The sequence below is a fragment of the Artemia franciscana genome, chromosome 9 (genome assembly GCF_032884065.1).
Source record: "Artemia franciscana chromosome 9, ASM3288406v1, whole genome shotgun sequence".
Classification (NCBI taxonomy): Eukaryota; Metazoa; Arthropoda; class Branchiopoda; order Anostraca; family Artemiidae; genus Artemia; species Artemia franciscana.
In genome coordinates this window covers 26533445-26561056 of record NC_088871.1, presented here as the reverse complement: position 1 = coordinate 26561056, position 27612 = coordinate 26533445, and the positions used below count along the sequence as shown (strand labels likewise).

The 27612-nt window shown below is 35.3% G+C and overlaps 1 protein-coding gene across 1 annotated transcript in view; it reads right to left on the bottom strand.

Annotated features, from left to right (window-relative positions):
- Window positions 1-27612, bottom strand: part of LOC136031208 (dolichyl-diphosphooligosaccharide--protein glycosyltransferase subunit 2-like) — a 57979-nt gene that overhangs the window by 8016 nt on the left and 22351 nt on the right. The window contains exons 3-9 of the mRNA XM_065710576.1: window positions 27344-27492; window positions 17322-17461; window positions 16780-16952; window positions 13558-13745; window positions 8544-8747; window positions 5193-5397; window positions 2717-2902 (exon numbers count right to left, since the gene is read on the bottom strand). Of these exons, the coding sequence (XP_065566648.1) occupies window positions 2717-2902; window positions 5193-5397; window positions 8544-8747; window positions 13558-13745; window positions 16780-16952; window positions 17322-17461; window positions 27344-27492 (1245 nt within the window). The remainder of the gene's footprint in view (window positions 1-2716; window positions 2903-5192; window positions 5398-8543; window positions 8748-13557; window positions 13746-16779; window positions 16953-17321; window positions 17462-27343; window positions 27493-27612) is intronic.

Here is a 27612-nt window from a genome sequence, read left to right as displayed (position 1 = left end):
TTTTACAGCCAAATTAGTGTTTTTACCGCCAGTTTCAGTGTTTTTGCTGTAAATTGGCAATACTTGTTAACAAAATTATACTAGCAAATATGCAACCCAGCTTTCAATGAAGACTTGATGAATATATTCTTAAGTTCATTGGATACCTTTATATTATTTGTAAGAAAAATTGGCAAAAGAGGAAAATTCTTATCTTTTTCTGTTATGATTCAACATTAAACCAAGAGAGATTGCTGTACACAAACGATTTTCATTTTTTTTTTCTTCCAGTCAACGTCCAATCAATCTATACAATCAATGCAATTAAAATATTATAAAAATCCGTTTGAATTTATACAATAAGTCCATCAAGATCAATTTAAACAACCAAAATATTATCAAACTCCGTTTAAATTTATACAATAAATCCGTCCAAATCAATATACAACCAAACCCGTTGATTTTGAATTAAAATCAAGTAGTTGTGGGCATCAAGCCATAGCTAATTGTAGAAAAAGCCAAGACAGATAGTCCCATTGAGTGAGAGGCAAATCTGGCATAGGCCCATATTAGGATTGTATGAAAATGATGTCAGTTCATTTGTTGATAGATAAGCATATCTATCATCCGTCCATGGGTCATTCCTAGGGCAGAACTAAGGTAGATGGTCACAGAACTAAGGGATGAAAGAATTGGATTGATTTTGGGTTGATGCATCAGGGACAAAAAACAATATGTCAAAATACATCTTTAAAACAAAAAAACAAATAATTGTGTCTATTTATACATAAATAGAACTGTATTTTAAAACTGTTTGCTATAGAGAAGGTGAGAAATTATGACATAATATTAAAATTGCACTCCGTTTCAGTGGTTAGCTCAAATGGTATAAATTTCCACTTTTGTTCGTAAAAAAAAAAAAAAAAAAACAAAAAAAAAAAAAAAAAAAAAAAAAACAATATCGTTCCTCTGATTTAAACAGAGAATTCAAAGCCCCATCTATACCGGCTGGATAATAAAAAATAAACACATAATTATTGACCTTCTTTTATATTTTATTTTTAAAATCCATGTTTTAATTATTACTCCAGGCTTTCAAGGAGTATTACTTAGTTATAATATTAGTTATTATAGTAATACTATTAGTTATAGTAGTATACTATTATAGTAGTAGTATAATACTATGCTCTTAGTTATTGATTACAGTATGATAACACTATTAGTTTTTATAGTTAATATAGGAGTATTACTCACATACCTAGTTTTAAGTGCATTCGAATACAAACTTTTATTAGAGTTCAGATGAGTTTGGCCTTTATTTTAGTGTTTAAAGATGGACAGATTCGTGATATGTCATAAAGGCATAGCTTTAATTAAGTGAAAATAGGCAGTAATTTGGCCATCACTTGCTAACCCAAATACAAAATGTAAATTAATAATATCTTTAAACTTCTCATACAATTATTTTCCTATTATACTATCATACTATTATACAAATTCCCCAAAAAACAACAATGTTGTAAAAAAGCAAACCCAAATATCATGGCACCTAAAAAAAAGTAATTATATCAATTTCTTCGCTCTGTGCCATAGCAAGATTCGAAAACAAATCTTTGACAGTAAAAAGAATTTATGATTTTAAGCTTCCCCTCCTTTTTAATACGAAATGAGGATTTTTACCTCCCAGTTGCCTTTTGTGGTTACACGGACGGATTCCCCTGAGAAATCTAAATTAAATACCTTAAGGGGGTATGCCTCATCAGCAAAATCTAACAGAGATACCATAAAGTAACTGAAACTTTGTTTCAAACTTGTTAGGAAAAAGAAACAATATTAACAATTAAAAACTTACTTATACCTCACTAATAAAGACTAATTACAAAAAATAACTTTAAAGTGTTGCATCGTCCCAACCCCAATAGGATCAAGCGGTCCCAACCCCAAATCTGCAACTAAGTTAAGGGGGGATGCGCCCCTCCCGCCCCCAATTGTATCTACCACTGCATATACTATCTTTATAAGCTAGCAATAATTGTGTATGTATGTGTGTTTTTTCTCCAAAACGGCTCCGTATTTTTCGGGAAAGACACAGGCGGTTGGAAGACACGCAACACCAAGAATGTAAGCGAGTGAAAAAATTAAAACGAAGAACAAAGACAAGGGCGGTTAGAAGATATGCAAAAACCACAATTAGAGCATTGAGGTCACAAGAACAGTCTAAATAGGTCCTGACTTTAATCTTTGACGTTAGAAGACAAACAACAATGATAGAAGCCTGTCACGTGCCAAGAGCTGGGACCCGGCTAGCGGTACTATATATATATATATATATATATATATATATATATATATATATATATATATATATATATATATATATATATATATATATATATATATATATATATATATATATATATATATATATATATATATATATATATATATATATATATATATATATATATATATATATATATATATATATATATATATATATATATATATATATATATATATATATATATATATATATATATATATATATATATATATATGGGTTAAAAATAAATTGTTATTATTTATAATATTATTAATTATTAATAAATATATATATTTTTGTTTACGACGCGAGTTTATTTTTCCTAGCTCTTGCTCACTCCCTCGCTCTCAAAGTTCTGAAAGTTAATCTTTCAGTCCCAATTTTTCAGTAGTCAATTTGAACCAAAAAACCTACCTTAATCTCTGGCTTTGGGGCATAGAAGCTTTCATGGGCTGTTACTTGAACAACTTCAGTAACTGAAACCTTCACAGAGGCTATATTCCATTTCAGAGAATTGGCAGCAAAAGAATCACCAACAATAAGATAGACTTCGTATACGCCAGACACACCACCAAAGTCTTTTTCTTTAACATTCAAATCCTATTCATGAAACAACAAAAAATGAATTAATTACTCCATTTATAAATATAGTCCAATACTATCTTTCAAGGTCTAGTGGTAAAGAACCTTTAATAAAAAAAAAAAAAAAATTCTCCTGTATCCAGAACGAAAAAAAAAGTTTGAAGAACTAGCAGTTTGTAGTACTAGATATATATACAAACCAAACAACAAACTTCTGTTTGGCGAATTCTTTCATTTCCGATACATGAACGTAGTCCAGCTGTTGTTCACTTAGCGGTACATTTACAGAATGGTCAACGTGTTTATTTCTCGGAAACCAACGTGCAACAAAGAGCCCTGAATCCACCGGATACAAAGTTAACCGGTTTCTTTTCGCTTTGCAAAAATGATTCTTTTGCAAAAAAACTGCTGTATGTTGAAGTGCCTTCGTATTACACGTGAGTTACTAAAAATAAAGTATTTGAACGTCGAAAACAGGGTAAGTCAGTCAACGGCCAACCTACCATCTTCAAAGATACCACGATAGGAAGACTCTACACCGTTCACCCCAATCAACATGAATGCTTCTTTCTACGCCTGCTTTTGGTGAATGTACCCGGTCCGACATCCTTTGAGTATTTGAGAACTGTAAACGGTACTATACATGACACCTCTGAATTTGCATTCTACAGAAACTCCCACGTGCAATATTTCCAAATCATCTGGGATGGGTAAAGTATTGCAGCAATGCAAACTTATTATTTGGGATGAGTGCACAATGGCACACAAAAAATCGCTCGAGGCTCTGGATCAGTGCTTGAAAGATTTGCGAGGGAAGTCGAAACCCTTTGGCAGCACATTAATATTGCTTGCGGTAGATTTCAGGCAAACATTACCTATAATACCTAGATCAACTCCTGCAGACGAAATGAATGCTTGCCTGAAAAATTCTAATTTATGGGCACACGTAAAAACATTAAAATTAACTACAAATATGCGTGTCCGATTGCAAAACGATGACTGGTCAAACATTTTCAGATCAATTGCTGGCAATTGGAAACGGAAAGCTCCCAGTAGACTCAATTTCAGGACGTATACAACTACCTGCTGATCTCTGTAATTTAGTGACGTCCAAAAATGAATTGATTGAAAAAGTATTTCCGAATATTCTAAACAATTATAAAAATAATAAATGGCTAAGTGAAAGAGCGATTCTTGCACCCAAAAATATAGACGTCCACGAAATCAACAATATTGTTTTGACCGAGATTCGAGACCAGGCAGTCCTTTACAAGTCAGTCGACACAGTTTTGGAACCAAATGAAGCGGTTAATTATCCATCTGAATTTTTAAATTCCGTGGATCTTTCAGGGTTTCCACCACACGTGCTACAACTAAAAATAGGCGTACCAATAATACTTTTAAGAAATATCAACCCACCAAAGCTTTGCAATGGCACGCGACTTGCCGTAAAAAAAAACAATGGAAAACCTAATAGAGGCCACAATCTTGACAGGGCCTTTTGAGGGTGAGGCTGTTCTTATTCCTCGCATTCCCATGATTCCAACGGATCTGCCTTTTCAATTTAAAAGATTGCAATTCCCAATTCAATTAGCATTTGCAATCACCATTAACAAAGCTCAAGGTCAATCATTAGAAAAATGTGGTATAGATCTTAATACTGATTGTTTTTCCCATGGACAATTGCACGTTACATGTTCGAGGGTCGGTAAACCTGACAATCTATATATATGCAGCGACAATTGGACAGCGAAGAATGTTGTATATTCGCAAGTTTTACGCAGTTAATTTGTATTGTATCTATCTATCTATCTATCTATATAAAAACGAGTTGTGTGTATGCATGTTTGTTTGTTTGTAAAAAGAGCGTTTGCATATGACGTCATATATATATGAAAAAAATTTCAAGTTTCATAAAAAAAAACAAAAAACTTAAAACTTTACTCATTTTAGTTCAACTGGTCGTTTTCTTCAAAGAAAACGTTCAAACATTTTAAAAACAAACCTTTCCGCCGCTATTTTCACAGACTTCCTGAATAGAACAATCAACAGCCTATATTGAAGCCATTTTCTACAGCCTCTTTACATACAAATTCAAATTTTTTATTATTCTTTAACTATACATATTTCCGTCTTCAAAACTGAGAAACATATAGACGATCTTTAACTTTTTTGAAAACTATTAAAAAGCTCTGTGTCTATATTTATATTTCTCAACCATTCTTTTTCTTCCCTTATGTTCCTTTTCTTCTTCCCCTTTAATGTTTTTTTTTTAGTGTCTTTACACAACATTTATTTTTTCACTTACCATTTCTGCTTTATAGATGTCTTTGGCGTCCCGCTCAGCAATCAAAAATGCTTCTTTTCCGGATTTTTCATGGAAAAAACGAACGAACGCCTGATGAGGAATGAAATTTGCACCAGATTCTTTTTCCTGAACTCTAAATCTGATTAGAATTCGTTGGTGGACGTCCAATTCCAGCTGAGCCTCAAGCTTAGTGTGTGGTTGGACACTTGACGAAAGAAAAATACGTTACAAAATGGTTATATGGAGCGTGCTAAGAGTAGCCCACATATTACTCTTTCAACCATTAGAATTAATACTGCATACAATAATACTGCATATAAGTTTTTAATAGAAAAACATTCATTGTATTACAGACGATCATTTGAGTTGATTAGAACCGAAAATCACAAAAGCTTGTTTGAAGGAAATAACCTTTATTATTTTTGAGAAGCTTACAATTTGACAAGATGCCACCAACGAAAGTCGAATTTGATCTGAATCCCAAGCATAGAGAGGGTTTTGGAAAACCTGACAAAAGATAAAACATAGATAATCAGGGACTAATGCTTCAGTTGGCTGAAATCACAAGTCGTAGTCTCCTTTAAATGTTGAATATTCGCACGCTGACCAATTGTCTGCGTTGCGTAGGTTCCGATCTCCTGATTGAATACCTTCGGCTGGGAGGGCAATACGTGGTTGGGAGCAAATCATCCGACGCTTCCCGTGTTTTTCCCAGATTTCTCCAGGTACCCATTTAGAGCTGGGTAAACTCTGGCTGAGTTTACAGAGTAACACCATTGACCCCCATTTCAAACTAAATAATCAGCGACACCAGGACTCAAACCCCCTGACCCCAGGATTTCGAGCAAACTGCAAAAAAGAAGTTCGCGGTTCCTACTATTGTTGCTAAAGAAAATAGGAAACTGAAAAGGCTCATATTTTTAGTGCTTACACTGACTCTCATGACTAAAAGCTGGTGGCACCATAGACATGGTTTTACCCTCTTTTACAAAAGGAAAGTTAATATAGCTTCTGACACGAGCATCTCTAACAGCCCAGCAAGAAAAAGTAAAATCTAAAGAGCATAAACAACTTCAGAATTTTACTCAGAAACGCTTGGCTTACACAAAGAATTTCTGAATCATTTAAGCAACTAGACAAAGTAAAAAAGGCTAATCCAAACTTTGACCAAGTATGAGATGAAAATACATTCGGGTATTATAATTTCCTGGTAAAGAAATATGTTTCTTTTTAGATTCAGAAATGGGAAATAAAAACACTAATTGAATAAAAAACAGGTTCAAAAAATAAAAGTGAAGAGTGATTTATATTAAAAAAGCCAAAAAGCCTTATTACAGAGGGGCTATCAAACTCCTCAGCTATCCTCTAAATTTGAATAAAATATAAAAAAATTTTTACTTTAATTTTGAATTAAATAGAAGAGTCACATGGTATAAGTTCATTCAAGTGTAGTCACAAAAAGACAGACAACAGTTTACCTTTGCCAACGAACAATACAACATCCCGACTGTATCCAAAAAACAAAATAAATCGAAGTATCAGGTTCACTTGAGTATATCGAGAAAAATGCTGATTATAGAGGCACAAAACAATAAAGAAAAATTAACAGTCAAAAAAGAAAAAAAAGGGAACACAAAAGAAAAAAAAGAAAAAAATCTCACGAGTAGTAGTAAAAATCTTGGGGCTTTCAACCCAGACTTTGGATTATCTACAACCTTATTGGATTGTAGATTAAAACCTACGAAATCAGGCTTTTTTCATGCAATTCATGAAATAAATAGATAATAAAAATTTCTTGTAAATTTCACAGGTAAAATATTCATATGGAAAGACAAAAAAGAGTATTATAATGATAATAATCGTGATTGTTACTCTTTCAAATGCATTTTGGAGAGCAACATTATTCTGAAAGTCTCCAAACTTTCATTCATTTCTTGCATTCTTTCAAATCAATAAAAATTTTGAAATGAAGTATCAGCAATAGTGTTTAAAAGCCCCCCCCCCCCCCTCCTGAGAAAGACAAATGAAAGAAAGTACGCTCAAAATGTTTCAAAGGATAGTAGAGAAGAGCTACAGAACGTTTTGCTCTGAAACCTTGCCCTAAAGGAAAATTCGCCCGCAGCTTATTTTGACAATGTAAGGATATTGCCTCTTGAAACTTGACCCATTGATAAGGTGGGGCCATCAAAGCAGCTTAATGAAAACAGGCAAACGTTTTTTCGAAACCTGTATCCTAAAGAAACAAATGGAGGTAAAATAACCAGAAGCTACTGTTCTAAGTAGGGAAAGAGACTGGAGACAGGAATTTGAAATCAGCTCTCGAAGTTCTAACCTGGGTTGTGGATCTATTCCTGAAAGCTTTCTTTATACAGCATTATAATTTTCTGAGCCCATAAGAAGTCAATGTTCTTAAAGGGGCAAAGATGGGAGCTTGAAAAATATCCTCTTGGATCCTAATTTTGACGTAGGATCAAAAAGGGACGGATTCATTAATGCATCATAACAATTTTTGTTTCGACAAGAAGTAACTTTTTTTTTTTTTTTTTTTTTTTTTTTTTTTTTTTTTTTTTTTTTTACAAAAAAGCCATTCTTTTCGTGTCTTAAAATTTTTAGAGCCACTAAAAATCTTTGAAGAAGCTATAAATTCACTCAAACCGAGACCCTGAGAAATACAATAAAGGTAAAATGTCTCCTATGAAAAATAAAGAAAATTACCATAGACGTTATATTGAATTGAAATAATGAATGAAGAATTGAGGAAGTAAACGAAGAAAAACCAGATGTGTATGCCAAATAAAGCAGACTAAAAAAGTACTGTTCTCTTCTTTTTTCTTCATAGAAAAACGAAAAAAAAATTTAGGATTACTGGATTTTGATCACAATCTGGGGTACAAGTAAACTTATTGACCGGAGCACTGGTTAAATATCCGTCAAACTGAAGGAGATTTGACAATAGTTTAAGAAAGCCAGAAAAAAAGAAACGTCTTCCATTTTAATTAGCACGATAAATTTATTTCACAACAAGCAGAGTAGAGTCTAGCTCCCTGAAATTCAATAGGCTAAAAAGTTATTTATATAATTTGAACCTGTCAGCTATTGATGAGTCAGCCCTGGAACATCAAGCGTATATAGGGAGAATCCTCGATGCCCTTAAGAAAAAAATCTCATTCTCACGGAACTAAGAAAAACGCAGAAAAATATACAAAAACAACAATATAGAGGCTAAATACGCATCGTTCGTAAACACTGAATACACTCTTCCCTTAAGACACTCTCCAGGGCTATTATCCTGTGTATCTACTAGGTAACCCCTTTTTTCAAACAAAAAAAGAAAGAAAATGACGTGACTACCTTTTGGTTTTCAAAGCTGTTGTCTGATCAATGTCACCAATTCCAATTTCCACGCCAGTGACAGCTATCTCTGAAACAACTTTGAAACTAACTGTAGACTTGTCAGCTCCAATAAAAGGGCTATCACCAACAACATCGACCGATAACTCTGCAGTGTAGAAACCCACAGACATATCTCCGTCAAGTGATAACTTGAAGTTATTACTAAAAAAACAACAAAAAAACTGCGATTTCATGGAGTATAGAGCTTCAACATTTTATATCATAGAATACCAAAGTAAAAAAAAAAAAAAACAACCTATAACAAAATATTGGCATACTCGAACCTACCTGCTTGCTCTTGTGATTAATAGTATCTATTTGGAACTAGTAGTGACAGCTTTCTCGTGATACCCTTTAGAGAAATTAACACCGATAAGAGTTAACTACAGATAATTTCAATTACCGTAAAGCAACTCGCCGTCCTGCCCAGTGTCTAACCAAGAGGTAGGGTATTTTGTGAAATAAACTTTCGAGATTCGGCGAGCTGAAGCCAATGATGGCTGCCAACACCCTACCTTGGGGCCAAGGACCCCACTGGACACATGAAGCACGGGTCACAGCGCAAGAAAAGATCCCTTTAGGAGTAATCCGATCTGGGAGAAAGAAGTTTAATTGCTAGTACCACTTCTAAGATAAAGTGCCACTTGACACAGGTAAATAGTGGTGGAGGACCCCTTTCCTTCTTTAGAGGGATGAGTAATCGATTGGAGCCGAGTGTCCACAGACGAGGACAGGAAGCTTTCCAATCTCCAAGTTGAAGATTTTTTGAATTTGCAAAATAGTCACTAAGAGTCACAAAACTCCGAAAAAAATCGTAGATGGTATTTCTGGCAGAAACAACAAATACAAAAAGTGGGTAAAAGGCATATCGTTGGCATAAGAAATTCCACGAGGGGTTTCCACCGATGTGTATGTCCAGTTTCAGCAGGTTTAACTGCCCAAGCCGGTCTGAAGCTTCCAAATACGGTTCTCAGGATGAGGGAAAACAGGGTATACACAAGTACTATTTCTTAAATATAATGTCCGAGGGGACAACAATAGCCCAGTCGCTATTTTTGCTATATTTCTTCTTAGAAGAGGGGATGGGGTAGGGTGGTGAAAACAACAGGCCGTTTTAGTCTCAATTTTTGCGAGATCACTCATAATAATAGTATCTATTTATTTTTTATAGCGATGCTCGAAAGGAAACGATACAGTAATCAAGTAACTTCTATCAATGCCTCTTGAACATGAGTAAGAATCAAATTGAAGAGGAGTGTTTCAGCAATAATGCTTGAACTTTTTCCACCAATATTACCAGGAACGCACTAATAAACTAATTATACTTGGGGAATCGTGAACAATTCGACTGAAATGGCAACATCGCTTATTCGACACCAATCATAACAGAATCGACGAAGGGATTTACAATAATAATGAATAAAACTAAATCGTGAAGATTATCTGTCCTTTTAAGTATCTCTGACAAGAAAAATATAAAAATATTTAACTCAGACATAGTAAATATAATAAGTATCTAGATTCGATACACTACCATTTATTTTTCCTTACTCAGTACATATCATATGTTCGCTTTTGTTCTTTATGTCAGTTTTGAGATACCTAAAAAAGACACTGAGCAGGGCAAAGCGCAGCGAAGCAAAATCATAAAAAGCAGCTTATTTACACTTTCCAGCACGTTTCTCCTGTCTTTCTCTAGACTCAGACCGTTTTTTTTTAGAATGTAGCTTGAGATCAAACGTAAAAGACAACACAAAAAAGAACGATACTTCTTTTTTTGACAAAAAAGAACGATACTTCAGATAATTACTTAACGATAACGACTAATAATGAACGGCATTCATCACAGTGGATGCAACTAGTTCCCTCTCCCAGAATAATCCGAAGGCCCCCCCCCCAGAATGCATCTATAGTGTGATCTAAAATACAATTATTTAAATTTTTTTCCCTTTCCCCAGGAAAGAGCCGATGGTATCCCCTCCTAAGGGTCATACCTACGTACACCTAGATAGGAATAATTATATGTAAAAGATGTTCAACTTCTCTGATTTGATTCTTTAATCAACAATTTTTTGTATAGAAAAAATCCATTTTTCCAGATCTTCTTAGAAAAAAAAAATATTATTTATTGATAATCTATCAATTACAACATTTAGCAAGTTAGGACAGATAAAGGAAAACCGAAAATAAATTAATGCAAGAAAAAGAACGAACTCGTAGAATAAAAGGCAAATAATATAAATAATAAAAGGAATATGAACAAAATATAATAGTCCAATAAAAATCAGAAAGAGAGAAGGAAAATGATCAAAGCTAAACCAAACACAGATCCTACATGAATCGTCATGGATGACTTTATTAATATGTCACTGTGTTGACGACAATAACATCAGCCTCAATTAGTTTAAATTACTTAATGTTAACACAGTTTCTGTACATAGGGTAAAGAAGGTATCTAGAAAAGCTAAAACACCATCGTAAATTTTTGAACGACCAGCGTTTGTTTTCAGCCTCGAAAAGGGACCTGCATGAAACATGTGGAAGGAAAATTGGATTTTGTTGGCAATTAATTAAAAAAAAATTTTCCACGCCAGTTTTTCACAAAAAAATAAAGGTTTCATTAATCCTAAAACGAACAGATATAAAGTCAAATAATAATAAAAGCATAAAACAACCATAAAGCACTATCAATAAATCAGTTGAACAGAGTTACCCGGCTAACACACCCTGTGCCTTTTAAATACTAAAACATAAATTGCACTTTACCGAAAACAGTCTTTACACCGAGCTAAGTGTTTGTATTTCCCATAACACGAGGGAAAAAACATCATCACAATAACCAAGATTAGTGAAAAGCCAAATGAATGTGGATAGACCGTTTGATATATATTGATGTTCATTCCTGTAAGTCTCAACAATTTTGGATCAACAGTTTTGTTTTGAGACTTGTAACACATTACATGCACAAAAAGTAAAAAAACAACAACACACTATGTGCCTACAGGTTATCAAAAGAGTGTATCAGTAATATATTAGGAATGATTTAGAGCATTAAGTTTAAACTTTCAGGGAATTTGAAGTAAATGTTAATCTAAATCAAAGTACAATACCTCAGATACAGCAATATTTCAGGAACGGTTTAGAGTAAAAGGCACTATGCGCATAGTACTACAACTAATGCTATAACTACTACTGCTACAACTAATAACCCTATAGCTAAAAGTGTTATGGTGAAAATGTTAAATGTGTTGAGTGGGATGTTGAACTAAATCAAAATATACAATATGCATGGAGGTTGTCAAAAGGGCGCCGTAACAATATTTAAGCCTTCAGGATAGTTTGAGCAGGATGTTCAACTAACCAAAAGGTACTACTTGCATACTAATTGTACTACTACTTCTATTGCTATTACTACTACCACCACTAGGCATAAGGGTATGAAGGTGAAATTTACAGGGAATGCTGACCTAATCTAACCACATTATGTGCATGCAGGTTGTCAAAAGGGAGCGTCCGTGACATCTCAGGAATAGTTTCCAGTATTAAGTTGAAATTTTCAGGGCGTGTGGAGGGGGAACTTGAACTACCAGGCAGCACTACGCACACTGTTACTACTATAACTGCTGTTACTACTATAAAGGCTACTAAAAATTGCAGAAATTTAACACTTTGAAGTCCAGTTGACGAAACTTTATTTCCGTATGTGCCAGATTAATGACAAACTAGCCCAGTTTTTTGTAATTGAAAGCAAGAGAGAATAGAAGAGAGGGAAAAAAAATGATCATTATTACTGAAATACCGCATTTAGTAAACAGAAAAGGCTATTTTATGATAGATATTGGGATTTCTTATTTTAATTATGTTATTTTATCAACAACGTAATCTTTATTTGAGGTTGGCAAGCTTGCTTGTTTTTGCCGTTAATAGAATCACCTGACTTTTGCTATGAACATCCCAGCATTAAATAGACCATTCAACCTCTAAACTTGTCAGGGGACCACTTGAGGGGGAGGAGGAACATACTTTCCCAATATTTGGAAAAATATATTATTTTTTTGTTTGTTCATATAAAAAAAATCCTAAATCCTTCCTTACATTCTTGTGTTGCCACAGATATCAGTAGGTGATATTGAAAAAAAAGAAGCTAAATACTTATTTTTTCTATTATAACTATATACTATAACTATTTCTAGGAGAACTGCAAAGAAAAAATTTTATATTTCGTTAACTAGGGTCTGAGAGAATCATAATTTGTCTCCATTAGCGGGACTTCCTGGCCTGTTAAGTTGAAAGAGCCAACAATTTTTTTTTTGTCTGAAAACTGTTGGTCTTATCTTCTATTAATATTATTCTTTTTTTCGTCTGACTTTCTTTTTTATGCATTGGGGCCTACTAGATCTGCCAGACTCTATTTTTTCCGCCATTGAATAGCGCAGGTATAATTATGAAATTTTCTGTATCCCACTTTTAACATAATTTAACTTTTTTATTGCATTTTTTAGCCATAGAGAGGAGTTTTGATTCTCTCTGCTGGCTCATTTTTACTTCGTATAAACAGAAAAATTTCAATAAAGTAAAAAAAAATTAAATAAAAAACAGGTTAGTAAAATAAAAACAAATAATTATAACTTAGGTTTTTTGCTAATTGAATTTTACATTTTGTTGATTGAGCAAAACTAAAATAGAATTTAGCTAACTCTTCCTAGATAATCCAAAAAAAAGGAAGTTTCTGGCATGAATCAGAGTTTGTGATGATTGCATTTTTGTGCCCTTCCAAGTTTCTAAGACCGGCCTTTCAATTCAAAGTGGCCCAGGGATAAGAAAGGAAGAAATAAATACAATTTTGATGGCACACTACTTATTAGCCTTAAGTTCTCATTTTATTTTTATTTTTATCAGTTTTTAATGTCTTCATGTAGTAAATGCATAAAGAGCCACAAATGATTCTTTTAAAAAGGCAGGAGGTCCTCACCCTTCTGCAGAGAGAGCAATGTCCTTCTTCACTTCCACTTTATCATCAGTAGATACGATACTATTTGCTTTGACTTTCGACACCTGAATTTCATTGCCAAGTAAATCGCAAACACGGACTAAGAGGTTGCGATTTTCAGAAGATATGACTGGTTGCGAAGATACTGATAAAACCAAAGGGATAAAATACTGAAAAGAAATAAATATAATAGGCTTATTTATGAAAACTAAGACTAAGACTTAGTCCGTGAACTAAACCAAAACAAATCCCCGACAGTAAATATTCTAAAATACGCTCTAACTAGCATGAGATGTGAGGTCGCCGGTGATTACCCAAGCTTAAGATTATGAAAAGCAAAACACAGTAATTACATATTTCACAAATGCCATTTGATTTTCACCGAGGTTGGTAATGGTGGTGATCAAAACGGGACTAATAGGAAACAGTCCATATGGTGGTTCTGAACTGAAATAGGGTCAATCAGTAAAAAAGAAAAAGAAGAAATCTGGCCCAAATAGCTTTGTAAAAATCCAAAGAGCTTTGCGCTCTTGACGTCAAGGAAAATTGCAATCATTAAAAGTCCATTCTGGAGAGCATATAAAGCATTCTTTTTTAAGTACAGCAAATTTTCTATGGTACTTTTGTTTTTCTGAAGCCGCATTGTAGATCTTTAAGGTCACCCCTTTTTCTACTTCTCAATTAAGTTTTTTCTTAACAAGTCGTTCATATACTTTCCCTAAAACTGGAAGTAAAGTTATGAACCGATGGTCTTCCAGTTTTGAATTGTCCTTTCCTGGTTTTGGGAGCATAATTGATTGGCCTCTTTTCCATGCACTTGGAAAATATCCATCATTTCAAGCCAAATCGATGATGGCACGCAACACCATAATCCACTGCTTTGGCAAAGCTTGAACAAACTATGGATAAATCATATCTTACCCTGGTGAAGTTACAGGGGCATTTCTTATCACACTGCCAATTTTAGAATTGGTAAAGGGTTGACTGCAAGGGTTGACTTTGCAAATCCTGATTTCCCATTCTTTCGATTTTAGCTGTCATTCTGGCAACTTCTATAGCATTTGGATAATTATTTCATATATTCTTATTTAGATAATGGGCACTTGAATTAGCTTTATCTTGATCTGTCACTAGTAAGCCTAACTGATTTATGTACACTAGAGGGGGTTGGAGTTCCTGGGTGGGGGGTTACTTTAGAATTGTTTAATGAAACCGTAGACCTTAGTACTGGTTTACAGAAGTTCGAATTTTCAATAAACTCTTCCCAGCTCTGTTTCTTGGCTTGTGAAATTGCTCTCATAAATGCGGTATAAGCTCTTTTCACCTCAATATAGTTACATATTGTTGATACATGTTCATACTCATTTTTCTTTCTTAGATATTTCTTTTTAGCTGTACCACAATCTTTGTTCCACCAAATACATGAATTCCTTTGTCCCTTATATTCAGCCTTCAGTGGGACAGCTTTCTTTGCTGCTTTAATTATGCTATTCTGGAAAACCTTCAATTTGCCATTAACATATTGCTCCATTTCTACTACAGCCACAATACATTTTTCTTCAAGCAGTTCTTGAAACTTTCTCTAATCTGCTTCCTTGATTTGAAACTTAGCAATCTTGTTTGTCTCAATATTATCATAAATCTCAAATAGACGATCACAACGATTTAATACAAAGGGGACATGATCACTAAATAAAGCTGTATTTACAAAAGTTGACATAGTTGCTGATGCTGCTAGATCTGGACTATTGAAGGTCAAGTCTATAACGGTGGAAACTCCTGTGATAGGATTTTCTCGGTTGGAAGCCCTTTTTGTATCATTAACCATATATTATTTTCCAGTAACATATCTTCGAAGCTTCTACTACAAGCATTCAAAAAATCCCAATTACACCAGACTTTACTATCGGCATTAAAATCTCCAATTACAACAGCCTGTGCTATATTTGGTATTTTATGAGGCAGTTCATTTATTGTGCCGCCAATGTCTTTATTGTTCCCATTCGAGCTGTATAACATTTATAACATTAAGTATTTTACCGTTTCCCAAATGGACCTTACATCCAAATATTTTAACAGTCTCACCATAATTGTCACCTAAATCGATGCAGTTTTATTTTTTACTAATATCTATCAACACCCCACCTCTTCCCGTTTCAATGCTGTCTTTCCTCAGAATGTTGTAGCCATGGAAACTCATATTTATAAAGGGTTTTAGTCAATTTTCTTGGAGACATAAGACATCAATACAGTTTTTATGGCAAAAATCAATTACAAGATCTTTCTTCTCTTTCTTCATTGATTGTAAATTCCGTGATAAGATTTTAAGGTCCATATTGCTGGGCCGCTGTCTCATTAATTAAACACACACTTCTACAATAGTTTTTAAATATACCGATCTCTCTCTCTCTCTCTCTCTCTCTCTCTCTCTCTCTCTCTCTCTCTCTCTCTCTCTCTCTCTCTCTCTCTCTCTCTCTCTCTCTCTCTCTCTCTCTCTCTCTCTCTCTCTCTCTCTCTCTCTCTCTCTCTCTCTCTCTCTCTCTCTCTCTCTCTCTCTCTCTCTCTTGAAAACTTAACAGATTCCAATATCAGATAGATATGACTTTCTTGTTACAGCAAGTCAAATTCCTAGCTTTTAAGACGAACAATTTAAATCATTCTAACATTTTGTTTTTAACAATGACAGGCAAGGCCAGTTAGCAACAATCACGGATTTAAAGGAATGGTGATTTTTAATGCAATAACCATAGCAGAGTCACTATAAAACAACAATATAAATGAGGAAGGAACAAAATAAAGTTCAATTTCAATGATGGTACAGCAATACTTCAAGAAAGATGAAAATCATCCCTAAAAAAATGTACAGCTTCAAGAATTTCTCGAGGGGATTTCTCCCACTGAAATGTTAAAATTAATTTTATGGTCATCCCTTTCGTGCTTTTCAATGAGTTCTTCGAATAAACACTTTTTATAGGGATACCCCAACCCCACCCTCACTCTTACTATGCAAGTAAGCATAAGTAATCTTTAATGTTACCAATTAGCATATTTCTGCGATAAGAGGAGAGATTAGGGGGTAGATACACTACACATACCATATGCTGTATATTTTTGACTGAAATCGGGATTGTCGGACAATTGTGTATCACATGTAGGCTCTTCATTACACCCTTTCAGAGTGCATGTCCAGAAGATAGTACATACCTGATTTGTGGTAAGGTACTCCAATGATGTTAGGAGATTGGCGATACTTTTGGCTTGTCGCACCGTCTTTCGACTAACCAGGTACTCTCCAAAGCCAACCACTTGCTCAGCATTCAAATCTGGCTTTCTGCCCAGCTTCGTGGAGATTTCAAAAATACCATTGAGTACCAGAGCTGAAAAAAATTTAAAATAAGGGAAAATAGAATTTAACGCCTGCTCAGCCGCAAAATTAACCCATGTGAGGCCCCATCCTTAGCCCTGGACAGGGCTACATGGAGAAGACTGATGGCGCTGTAAACCAGTTCTCTCTACGCTGAGGACCCTGCTGAGAAAGAGCGTTAAGTCAAGAAAGTCAAAGTCAAGAAAATAGAAGAAACATTGAGTAGACATAGAGCCACAACAAGAAACAACAAAACACGCCACTTTAACAAAAACGGAACTATACTCAAACAACAATAACATAAACAGAAAAGCAACAAAAAATAGCGACGTTACAAAAAGGCAAAAATTAAGGCAGACATATGTAAACAGAAATCACATACTTGTAACAGATAGTCCTCCTTCAAACTGAACATACTTGTTGTCAACCGTGTCTGCTTGAACTACGACATCTTCTATACGGTCATAATATTGTTCAATATTTCCAGGGAAATTGGAAGCAATATGAAAAGCGTAGCCCAGACTAAAAAAGGGAAATGATTGTATAAATACTCTAACATCGAGAAGGGGGTGGTAAAAGGGAGAATGCAAGAGAAGAACAATCGTCAAATCAATACAGAATGAGATTACATTGTAGTGCATTACAAAATCTATCTCAGGCAAAATGAAGGATTTTGTATAGCACTGACAAAATAATTCTTTCTAATATTAGATACAAAATTTGTAAAAATAAATTCAGTATTTTTAAAGCCTGCAAGTTGTAAAATAAGGGTTGAAAAATAAGCCTCTGATTAAATCTTCTATTTGGATCAAAATTGTGTTTAGGAACGTATATTAGCTATGTTTACTCTTTCGTTCAGCGACGCTAAAATAACGCGTTCCTTTTTTCCAATATATGTCAAAATTTTCATTTGCAAGACAATTTTCAAATACTTCTTCAATTAAATTACCACTAGAAATCATATTCTCAGGTGATTCGTTTTCATCGAAGTTACTTTTTTGGGAGGTTTTTATTTCCCAGTTCCAGAGTATACTATGTAAATGCCTCATGTTCAGAATCAACACGTGGTCTTTTTAACAAAAATTTTTGTTCCGCATCGTTTTCGTTTGCGATTCGTTGTGACTCTCTCTGTCACTTGTCTTATAACCACAAGTTTCGTTGTGACTCTCTCTGTCACTTGTCTTATAACCACAAGTTTCGTTGTGTATTATTTCATTTGTGATTCATTATGACATGTCTTCAAACCACATATTCCATTGTTCTTCATTATCGTTTTTTTTACTCTTAGTTAGATAGCGTTCTTGTTTTTCTCATAGTACTCTCAATCCAAACTGCAAGTTAAACTTCATATTTCTAACATATTAATTCAAAACTGATTTCATAGATGAAAATTTTTATTTCAGTCCTGTGGTGGCGCAGTGGATTTGACCTTAGCTTGGTAATACGGGACCCAGAGATCGAATCACGCTGCAGGAATGCACTGCAGGGCCGACGCAGGGACCATAGTAGTCAAGAAGCGTCGCTAATTCTTAAATAAATAATAAATAATTTTTATTTCTATTTCTTCGTGTTTCAGTTGATTTACACTTTATAAATTCAATTCAGAACGACTGACTGAAAAAATTATTTTGTACTTTCTCTGATTTAAGTAAATTTATTTTAATGTAATTTTCGCATGATGTCATAAATGGGCCCTATCTGGATCTTACAGGACCATAAATGTGACACGATACCCCTGGAAAAAACAACGACTGAGTTTTCGCAAAGTCGTGACCTATCTAGATGCTATTTCACGCCAGAAAATGTTAATGTAACAATATTCAGAAAGAATTATCGAGCCGTTTTGGAAAATATTTACATATATGTAAATATATATTGAATATGTATTGATTGGCAACGCTGTTTTCTTATCTTAACTAGTGAAATCCAAAAATCTTCAAAAATCAGAGGAAATAAGTATCAATCTGCTTACCTGCTTTGCAAATAAGTGACCCTATAGAGTGGTGTATTACCCTAACTCGCATTTTTAAGGTCAATCTCGTTATTTAAGGACTTTTTTGTTTGACCTTGTTTTAATTAGCCCAAGTGCACGCTTGGTTTCAAAATTAGCGAGCTCGCACTGTTGTCACTATTAGAACGGTAGAGTTAGGGAGAAAAATAAAGGATCGTCTAACTCAGTTGCCCAAAAAAGACCAAGACATTCGCCCAAAAAAGGTGTTGATGAGTGCAAAGGTTGTGACTCCAAATTGCAAGATGACGATTTTGCATTGCTTTGCGACTCATGCGAATCCTGGGTATGCATCGTACGCTTGGAAATGACAGAGCCGGAATACAACTTATTCGCAAAAATGACTCGGAGGCTCGGGTCACTTTGGTTCTGCCCCGTATTTAAACAAAAGAAAAACACGATCAACCAAGGGCTGACATCAGCAGAAATTAAAGATATTTTGAGGGGTGAAATTCAAACGTCATTTAAGGCGATGGAGGATGAGTTTTGCGGTTTATTAGAGCCTATCCAATGGAAAGTAGCTGAAATCGAGAATGACAGGAAAAATAAATGCAAACTTTCCGACGTCCTGTATTTTACCGAGAACCTAATAGGAGGAAGTGTCAGAGCTTGGAAAAAACCATAACTGAAAAATTTGTGAAAAAGGACGAGGAAATCAGTGTCAGTAGCTCGAACTTAAGTTCATTTTATGTGTCAGATTTTGTGGAAAAACAAAAAAACCTGATCGTGTTTGGTTTAGCTGAAGACACTACTTTGTCATCTCGTAGACAACAAAACGAAACCGATTGCAAATTTTTCAACGACAAGCTACTTGTACTTTGCCCTGCGAAATGTAGCTACTTTGTTAGACTTGGTAAACAAACGCCTGGTAAGATCAGGTCTATTAAGTAGATGTTTAAGTCAACGGTAGAACGAGATACAGCTTGTTTCTTTCTGATGTCCGAGACTGCTAGTATCAAAGCTACATACCCCTTGTTCGAAGTCTCTCATGATTGTACTACCATTGGAGTGATGGAAAAAAAGAAGTACGATGCCCTGAAATACGAGCTGAAATCGAACGTTTTATAAATAAAACGTAGCAAAAACGGACTAACCCTCGTGAATAATAACTCTTTTCGTGAAACCCCAAATAGCTACGCGAGCATCGAAGAGTGACTCCCTAAAAAAGTTGAAGTGTCTGAGTGATAAATTTTTGGTGACATGTACAAATGCAGACTGCCTGTCATCTAAATGGGAAGAGTTTAGTGAGCTAATAAAGCAGCGTAAACCATATTTAGTTGTTGTTACCGAAGCTTTACCAAAACATTTCAGTGACCCGTCTATTTATTTTCAGCCGCAACCACAATATAATTTAGTATCTAATAATTCAGCTAAAAGAGGGATTTGCATTTATATTCATTGTTCTATGAAGTTTTCTGTGGTTGTTGATTCATTAGTAGACTCAGTGTCGGAGTGTCTTTTGGTTGATATTAAATTGCCTTATCATAGTACTTACATGTGTATTGCAGCTTTTATCGTAGTCCTACAGAGAATTTATCGAGTCCAGTTAATAATACCAATATTCTAGCGTGTATTTCTCGTCTTGTTGGTCGTAGTTCAAAGTTCCTTATTCTAGGTGACTTCAATTTACCTTTGATAGATTGGAGTGCGCATAGTACAAGTTTGTCCACTTCATCGTATGAGCAGCAATTTTTAGATAGATTGGATGATCTGTACTTATACCAACATATTGATAGGCCAACTCGAGCCAGGAATGATGCTATTCCATCGATTTTAGATCTCGTTATTACCAAGTCAATCGATGATATTTTGAGTATAGATTTCCGTCCGCCTTTAGGTAAAAGTGATCATGTTGTGTTAGATATTTACATGAATATTGATGCTCAACAGAGAGGTTTTGAGTTTTATCGGCATGATCATGCTAAAGCCGATTATGAATCAATGCGACAATTTATTTCGTCTGTTAATATCATGTATGAACTAAAAAATAATCATGTTTCTCCGGACACCGCGTTTGAATTTGTAAAGAAAAAGTGTGTTGAGGGAATGTAGGGATAAATTTGTTCCTTTGGTGAAGAATTTTTCCGGTCGCAGAAATAATCCTAAACTTCCGAGACACATACTCCAAGCAATACGTGAAAAAAATAGTCTTTGGCGATCTTATATTGAGTCACGACATAGTAAAGTATTCAGACAAGGGCATTTGGATACTCAGTTCCAAGGGGATTTAGGTGAATAGCATGCGTATTCACTAGCGAGAAACAAGGTCACTCGGCTTCTTAGGGCTAATAGTGAAGAGCTTAAGTCGCGTATTATTCACTCAAACACCGCATCACCTAAAATATTTTGGAAATATGTAAATAGGAATAAGCCTAACTTTGCACCTACATCTACGTTCACACCTCAGGATACACACCAAAAGATTGATAGTGATTCTGAGAAGGCTCTTATTTTTAACCAAATTTTTTCTTCAGTTCTTGTTAAAACACAGCCAATTCATTCAAATGAAGCTAATTTTGCATCTCAAGTAGAGTCGATTGCGTCGTCGGACATTCTTGCTCCATTTGATGATTCAGATTTCTTATTGACTGAAGTTTATACTATTCTTATAAAATTGGATACGTCTAAAGCGAACATAATGATAAGACAAATTGCTCATGAAACTGCAGAACAACTTACCTATATATTTAACTTATCTTTGGCGCATGGACTGTGTCCGTCAGGGTGGAAGAAGGCCTTGGTAAAGCCACTTCACAAAAGTGGCTCCAGGTCAGATTTTAAAAACTATCGGCCAATTTCAGTTACGTCTATTTTTTGCCGAGTGATGGAAAAGTTGATTGTTTCACGCGTTCAAAAGTATTTTGACGGAAATCATCTTTGGAATCCTGCTCAGCATGTCGAAAAAATAGGTCTTGTAATACTCAGCTTCTTGAGGTTATTTTGGACTTTCAACGTTTTGCCGATTTAGCTATACCCTTTGACTGCATTTACATCGACTTCTCGAAGGCATTCGACAAAGTCGCAATACCCACCCTTTTTAAAAAATGTGCAGCTTATAAATTGGGAAAAAAAAAACATTGCATTTATTGCTGATTATACTCAGCAGGTTGTTGTTGGTGAAGCTATTTCATCCTCAATTGATGTGTTAAGCGGAGTCCCCCAGGGTAGATGCCTGGGTCCAATTTTATTTTGTTTATTTATTGTGATCTGCCTTCCTCTGTTCAGCATTCTACTGCCAAGATGTTCGCGGATTATGTAAAACTTTATCTACCAGTACGAGACCAAAATGATGTGCAACTTTTACAGGAGGATCTTGACTCTCTAACTTATTGGTACGAATCTAATTCCATGTTCATAAACCCTTCTAAGTGTGTTGTTCTACACTATGCTCGTAAACTCCCACCTGTGCATACTTACCAGCTGTCTGGCATACGAATCCCTTCTAACGAAATAGTGCGTGACCTTTTCGTTTACTTTGATACCCAAACTGAAATTTGATAAGCATGTTTCGGAAATTGTAAAGAATGCAAATTATCGTTTATCGTCTATAAGGAGAAGCTTTAGTAGGTTTAACCTTCGTAATTTCTTACTACTATACAAATCAATGGTCCGCCCTCTTCTTGAGTATAATACTTCTGTTTGGTTTCCATTAAGTCTAACGGATGAGCATAGGATAGAAAAGATTCAGAGAAGGGCCACTAGATTGGTCCCATACCTTCAGCGCCTTTCCTATCCGCAGAGACTTTCTAGGCTTCAACTCCCGTCGTTGAAGTTTCGTAGACGTCGCAATGACCTTGTAAATGTGTTTCGTATAATTAAAGGAGTGGATGATGTTGATCCAAATTTATTTTTTAAATTTACCCATTATCACTCTACTCGTCAGCATGATTATAAATTATATCCCCAAAACCACTGAAAAAAATTGGTCAATTATCTTTCGTTAGTAGAGTTGCCGGACCATGGAATGGTTTCTTTGGAGGTTGTCGAGACAGAGATTGTTCGAATTTTTAAGAGTGCATTAGTAAATACGCCTTTTTATTTAGACGCTTTTGTTGTGTAGTGTCGTGTTATTTAGAAGTTTTTGCTGTTTAGTTTGACGTTGCCAATTTACTTTAGATTAGTATTATGATTTTGATGTTTTTATGTTTTTGCGACAAGCATTGATGCTTACCGCTATCCCTAATAATAAATAAATAAATAAATATGTATACACAATTGTTACTCATTTAATTAATTTTTTTAAACCCTTGATTTGACAGCTTCCTTGTTTCTCTCATAGTGCTCTTTTCAAATTAGTTCAAAACGTATTACAAAGGCGACAATTTTTCTTTCTATATCTTTTTGTTTTAGTAGCTTGACAATATATAAGTTCAATTCAGAATCATCAACTGAAAATTTTCTTCTCCAGTTTCTCCTAAGTTATCCTGATTTATTCAAATTTATTTTAATGGGACTTTCACATGATATTACGAATGAGCCATCTCCGATTCTATAGGACCATAGGTTCGGTGCGATCTCCCATGTGACGCCATTTATATGAAAAATGATTCCTCCAAAATTAAGGCTCTATATGAATTTTCCCTAAGTCGTGACCGATTCAGATTGTCTTTTCAAGTCAGAAAATGTTGTGGCTTTCTGACTTTGTTAATGACGTAGTCTTGCTAGAAGAATATAAACAGAGGTTGGAGCAGCTACTTCATGTAACCATAGAAAATGCAGAGAACGTCTAATGACCATTAATGTAGACAATCAAAGGGCATGTCCAAAACAAATTCACCATTTTTTCTCCATGGCAAGAACATGAATTTAGAGCAGGTCAAGGAGTTCAAGTACCTGGGTAGCTGAGCTGATTGTAATGGCAAATAATGACCAAGATAAAACACAGAAATGGGTAGTCAACTAGAGCTTTCAATAGGTTAAAGTCCATTTGGAGGAAAAACAAGCATTTACTATGATTGAAGTTACATCTCTTCAATAGTGACACACTCTCCTTACTCCTTTATCCAAGCGAGTGCTGGAAAATGAGCCAGTAACTCCATAAGCGGATTCTTTATGTCAAAAATATCCACCAGAGAAAAATCCTAAATACAAGCTGACAACAAAGAGTCAGCAATTCTGAAATGTGTCCTAGAATGGGGAAGCTTTGGGATACGCCCTTTGTATGCAACAAAGCCTTATTTCATGAAAAAACCTAGGACCTATAAATGCACTTTTTAAGTTTTACTCTCTCCTTCTACCTCATATTCAGCCTATGAGCTCCAATAGTGATGCTATCTCAGCGCGTTAAAAAACCTATTCCTTCTTTCACTTCTTTTACCAACTATGTTTAATCTGTCCTCACATTTCTCACATATATGTAATGACGCTTTGGGTATAAATACAGTGATATAGGTGCACAAAAAACAAGAGCTAAGAGCTCATATGGCCCTTGTGACGAGGTCGGAAGAGCCAAGAGCTCGTATGGAATGAGCTCTAATAAATTTCTAAGAATTAATAGAATGATTTAAAAGGAAAATCAGAGGCTTAATGCCGGTCGGGATTTAAAATAAGAGCTCTGAGACACGAGGTCCTTCTAAATATCAAATTTTATTTAGATCCGATCACCCATTCGTAAGTTAAAAATAGCTCATTTTTTCTAACTTTTCATCTCCCTCCAGCCCCCCAGATGGTTGAACCGAGGAAAACAACTGTTATCAAGTCAATTTGTCCCTGACATGCCTACCAATTTTCATCATCTTAGCACGTCCAGAAGCACCGAACTAGCCAAAGCACTAGAAATTCCCCCAACTCCCCCAATAGGAGCGGATCCGTTCCAAATATGTCAACCACGTATCTAAAACTTGTACTTACTCTTCCCATCAAGTTTCATCCCGATCTCTCCACTCTAAGCGTTTTCCAATAATTCCGGTTTCCAAGATTTCTGTCTCCCCCCCCCTTCCAACCCCTATGTCCCCAGATCCACCCCAAATTGAAAATGGAGCATCTGAGACATGAGATCTTTCTATATATAAAGTTTCATTAAGATCCGATCACCCATTCGTAAGATAAAGATACCTCAATTTTCACGTTTTCCAAGATTTTTTCTAAATTTTTCCGAATTAACCGTCCCCCAGGTGGAGAAATCGGGAAAACGATTATTTTTAACTTAATCTGGTCTGGATCCGGACTAGTCCCAGTTAAAGATAGAAATGGGGCCACAATTAGTGATAAGGAAAAAGTCAAAGAAAGATGGGTGGAACATTTTGAGAATGTGCTAGACCGAGATACAGTTGCAGGAAAAGATATAGATGAAAATGAAAAAGTTTGTGATACCTTGGATGTGAAGGAAGATTTTTTTAGTGAGGAAGAATTAGCGACAGTACTAAAAGGATTAAAAAATAATAAGGCCCCAGGTGCTGATACTATGATTAATGAGTTTCTTAAATATGGTGGCTCTGAGGTTAGGAATAAGCTACAGAAGATTATGAACATGATTTTTGAAAAAGGGGAAGTACCCAATGATTTTAGGGAAACCTTAATTAAACCACTGTATAAGAAAGGTGACAAGAGTGAGTGTCGTAATTATCGAGGCATTAGTCTGGTCTCTGTAGGTAGCAAATTACTGAGTAATATGATGCTTTTTAGACTGAGACATGCTGTAGACAAAGTTTTAAGGGAAGAACAATACGGTTTTACAAAAGGTAGAGGATGTGTCGACCATGTTTTCACTCTTAGGTTAATAATTGAGAAGTCCCATCGTTGTCAAACACCTTTGGTCCTCAGTTTTATCGATTATGAGCAAGCTTTCGATTCTGTTGATAGAAGAGCGTTAACAAAGGTCTTATCATTATAAGGTATACCAGAAAAATACAATAAAGTGATTTGCGCTATGTACGAGAATAATACTGCTGCGGTTAAGGTAGGAAATGATGTTAGCAACTGGTTTTGTATTAAATCAGGAGTTAAGCAGGGTTGTGTTCTATCCCCCTTTATATGGATCATTTTGATGGACTTCGTCTTAAGGAGCACAGGAAAGGCAATTGGATACTATGGAATCAAATGGGGAGGAAGAACGCTCCTGGACTTAGATTATGCTGATAATTTAAGCATATTAGATGAAAGTTTGAGCAAAATGAATGAATTTTTAGAGGTTTTACGAGTTCAGGGTGCTAAAATAGGCTTGAAAATTAATGTTCAGAAGACTAAGTCACTAAGGCTAGGAATAAGTGAAGATGAACAGGTGACATTAGGTAACGAAAAGATTGATCAGGTTGGGAGTTTCAGTTACCTTGGTAGTATTATTAGTAAAGATGGTGGGAGCAGTGAAGATGTTAAAAGTAGAATAGCTAAGGCTCAGGGTGTTTTTTCACAGTTAAAAATTTTTTGGAAGAATAGAAAGATAAGTCTACAAACCAAGATTAGAATAATGGAAGCTACAGTGATGACAGTGGTCAAATATGGCTCTGAAGCATGGGCACTCCGAAAACCAGATGAAAATTTACTAGATGTTTTCCAGAGAAATTGCCTACGGATTGTTCTGGGTACCCGGCTGACTGACCGTATTTCAAACAGTAGGTTGTACGAAAAGTGTGGTTCAATTCCGCTTTCTGGGGCTATAATGAAAGAAAGGTTGAGATGGCTAGGCCACGTTCTACGAATGAAGGAGGACAGATTACTGAAGATTGTCCTTTTTGGCCAACCGTCTGGGGCTACACGGAAAGCAAGTCGTCCTTGTCTGGGTTGGGAGGATTTCATAAATAAAGATTTAAAGGAAATGGGAACTTCCTGGGAGGGTGTAAAGAGGGAGGCTTTAAATAGATTAGGTTGGAGGAGGAGCGTGCGTAGCTGTGTTGGCCTCAGGCTTGGTGCTGCAGTGAGTTATTAGTAGTAGTAGTACCTGATACGCCTGCCAAATTTCATCGTCCTAGCTTATCTGGAAGTGCCTAAACTAGCAAAACTGGGACAGACAGACAGACAGAATTTGCGATCGCTATATGTCGCTTGGTAAATAACAAGTACCATAAAAAACCACAGTGTCTGTATTTTTTTTAGCTAACTTATTTTTAAATATGTAATAATTTATTTTCACTATGACCATCTAGTCACACTTTTTTTCTTCAGCCAATTTTTTTTTCAATAAGAAGCAGATTATTTTTGGCTTCTTTGCTTTTCTAGTTACAAAAAATAGCGACAAGAGGAGCTGTAGTAGGTGAATCAGTAAATTAAAGGATGCGGCACGCTATGGGGAGCGGCGCACAATGGGGAGTTGGGGGCAAGCCATCCTATGCTTTTGCATAACCATCCGTCTACCTTCCCCAAGTACCTTCAGATACCTATTTGGAGCAAGGTATAATCTGACGAAGCTTACAAAGTCACCACCATTGACCCCCATTCCAAATAATAGGTGAAGTGCATACCTTTGAACGGAATCATCTTGTTTGAGGAGCCTATCCAGGATTGGACGAATTTTTTCCACAGGTATAGATAGATTGAAGGCAGCCAATGATTCAACGACATAATACAGATCAGCCACGGAGCTTATGTGGTTTAATGATGACTTGAGGACCTGAAAACAAATAGATAGTTTTTATTCACAGAATGGTCTCAAATGTGGGCAGTTAGTCTATGTTTTTATAACCTGAATGATTTCATTGCAAAGACTTACACCTCTATTAATTTAGAAGTA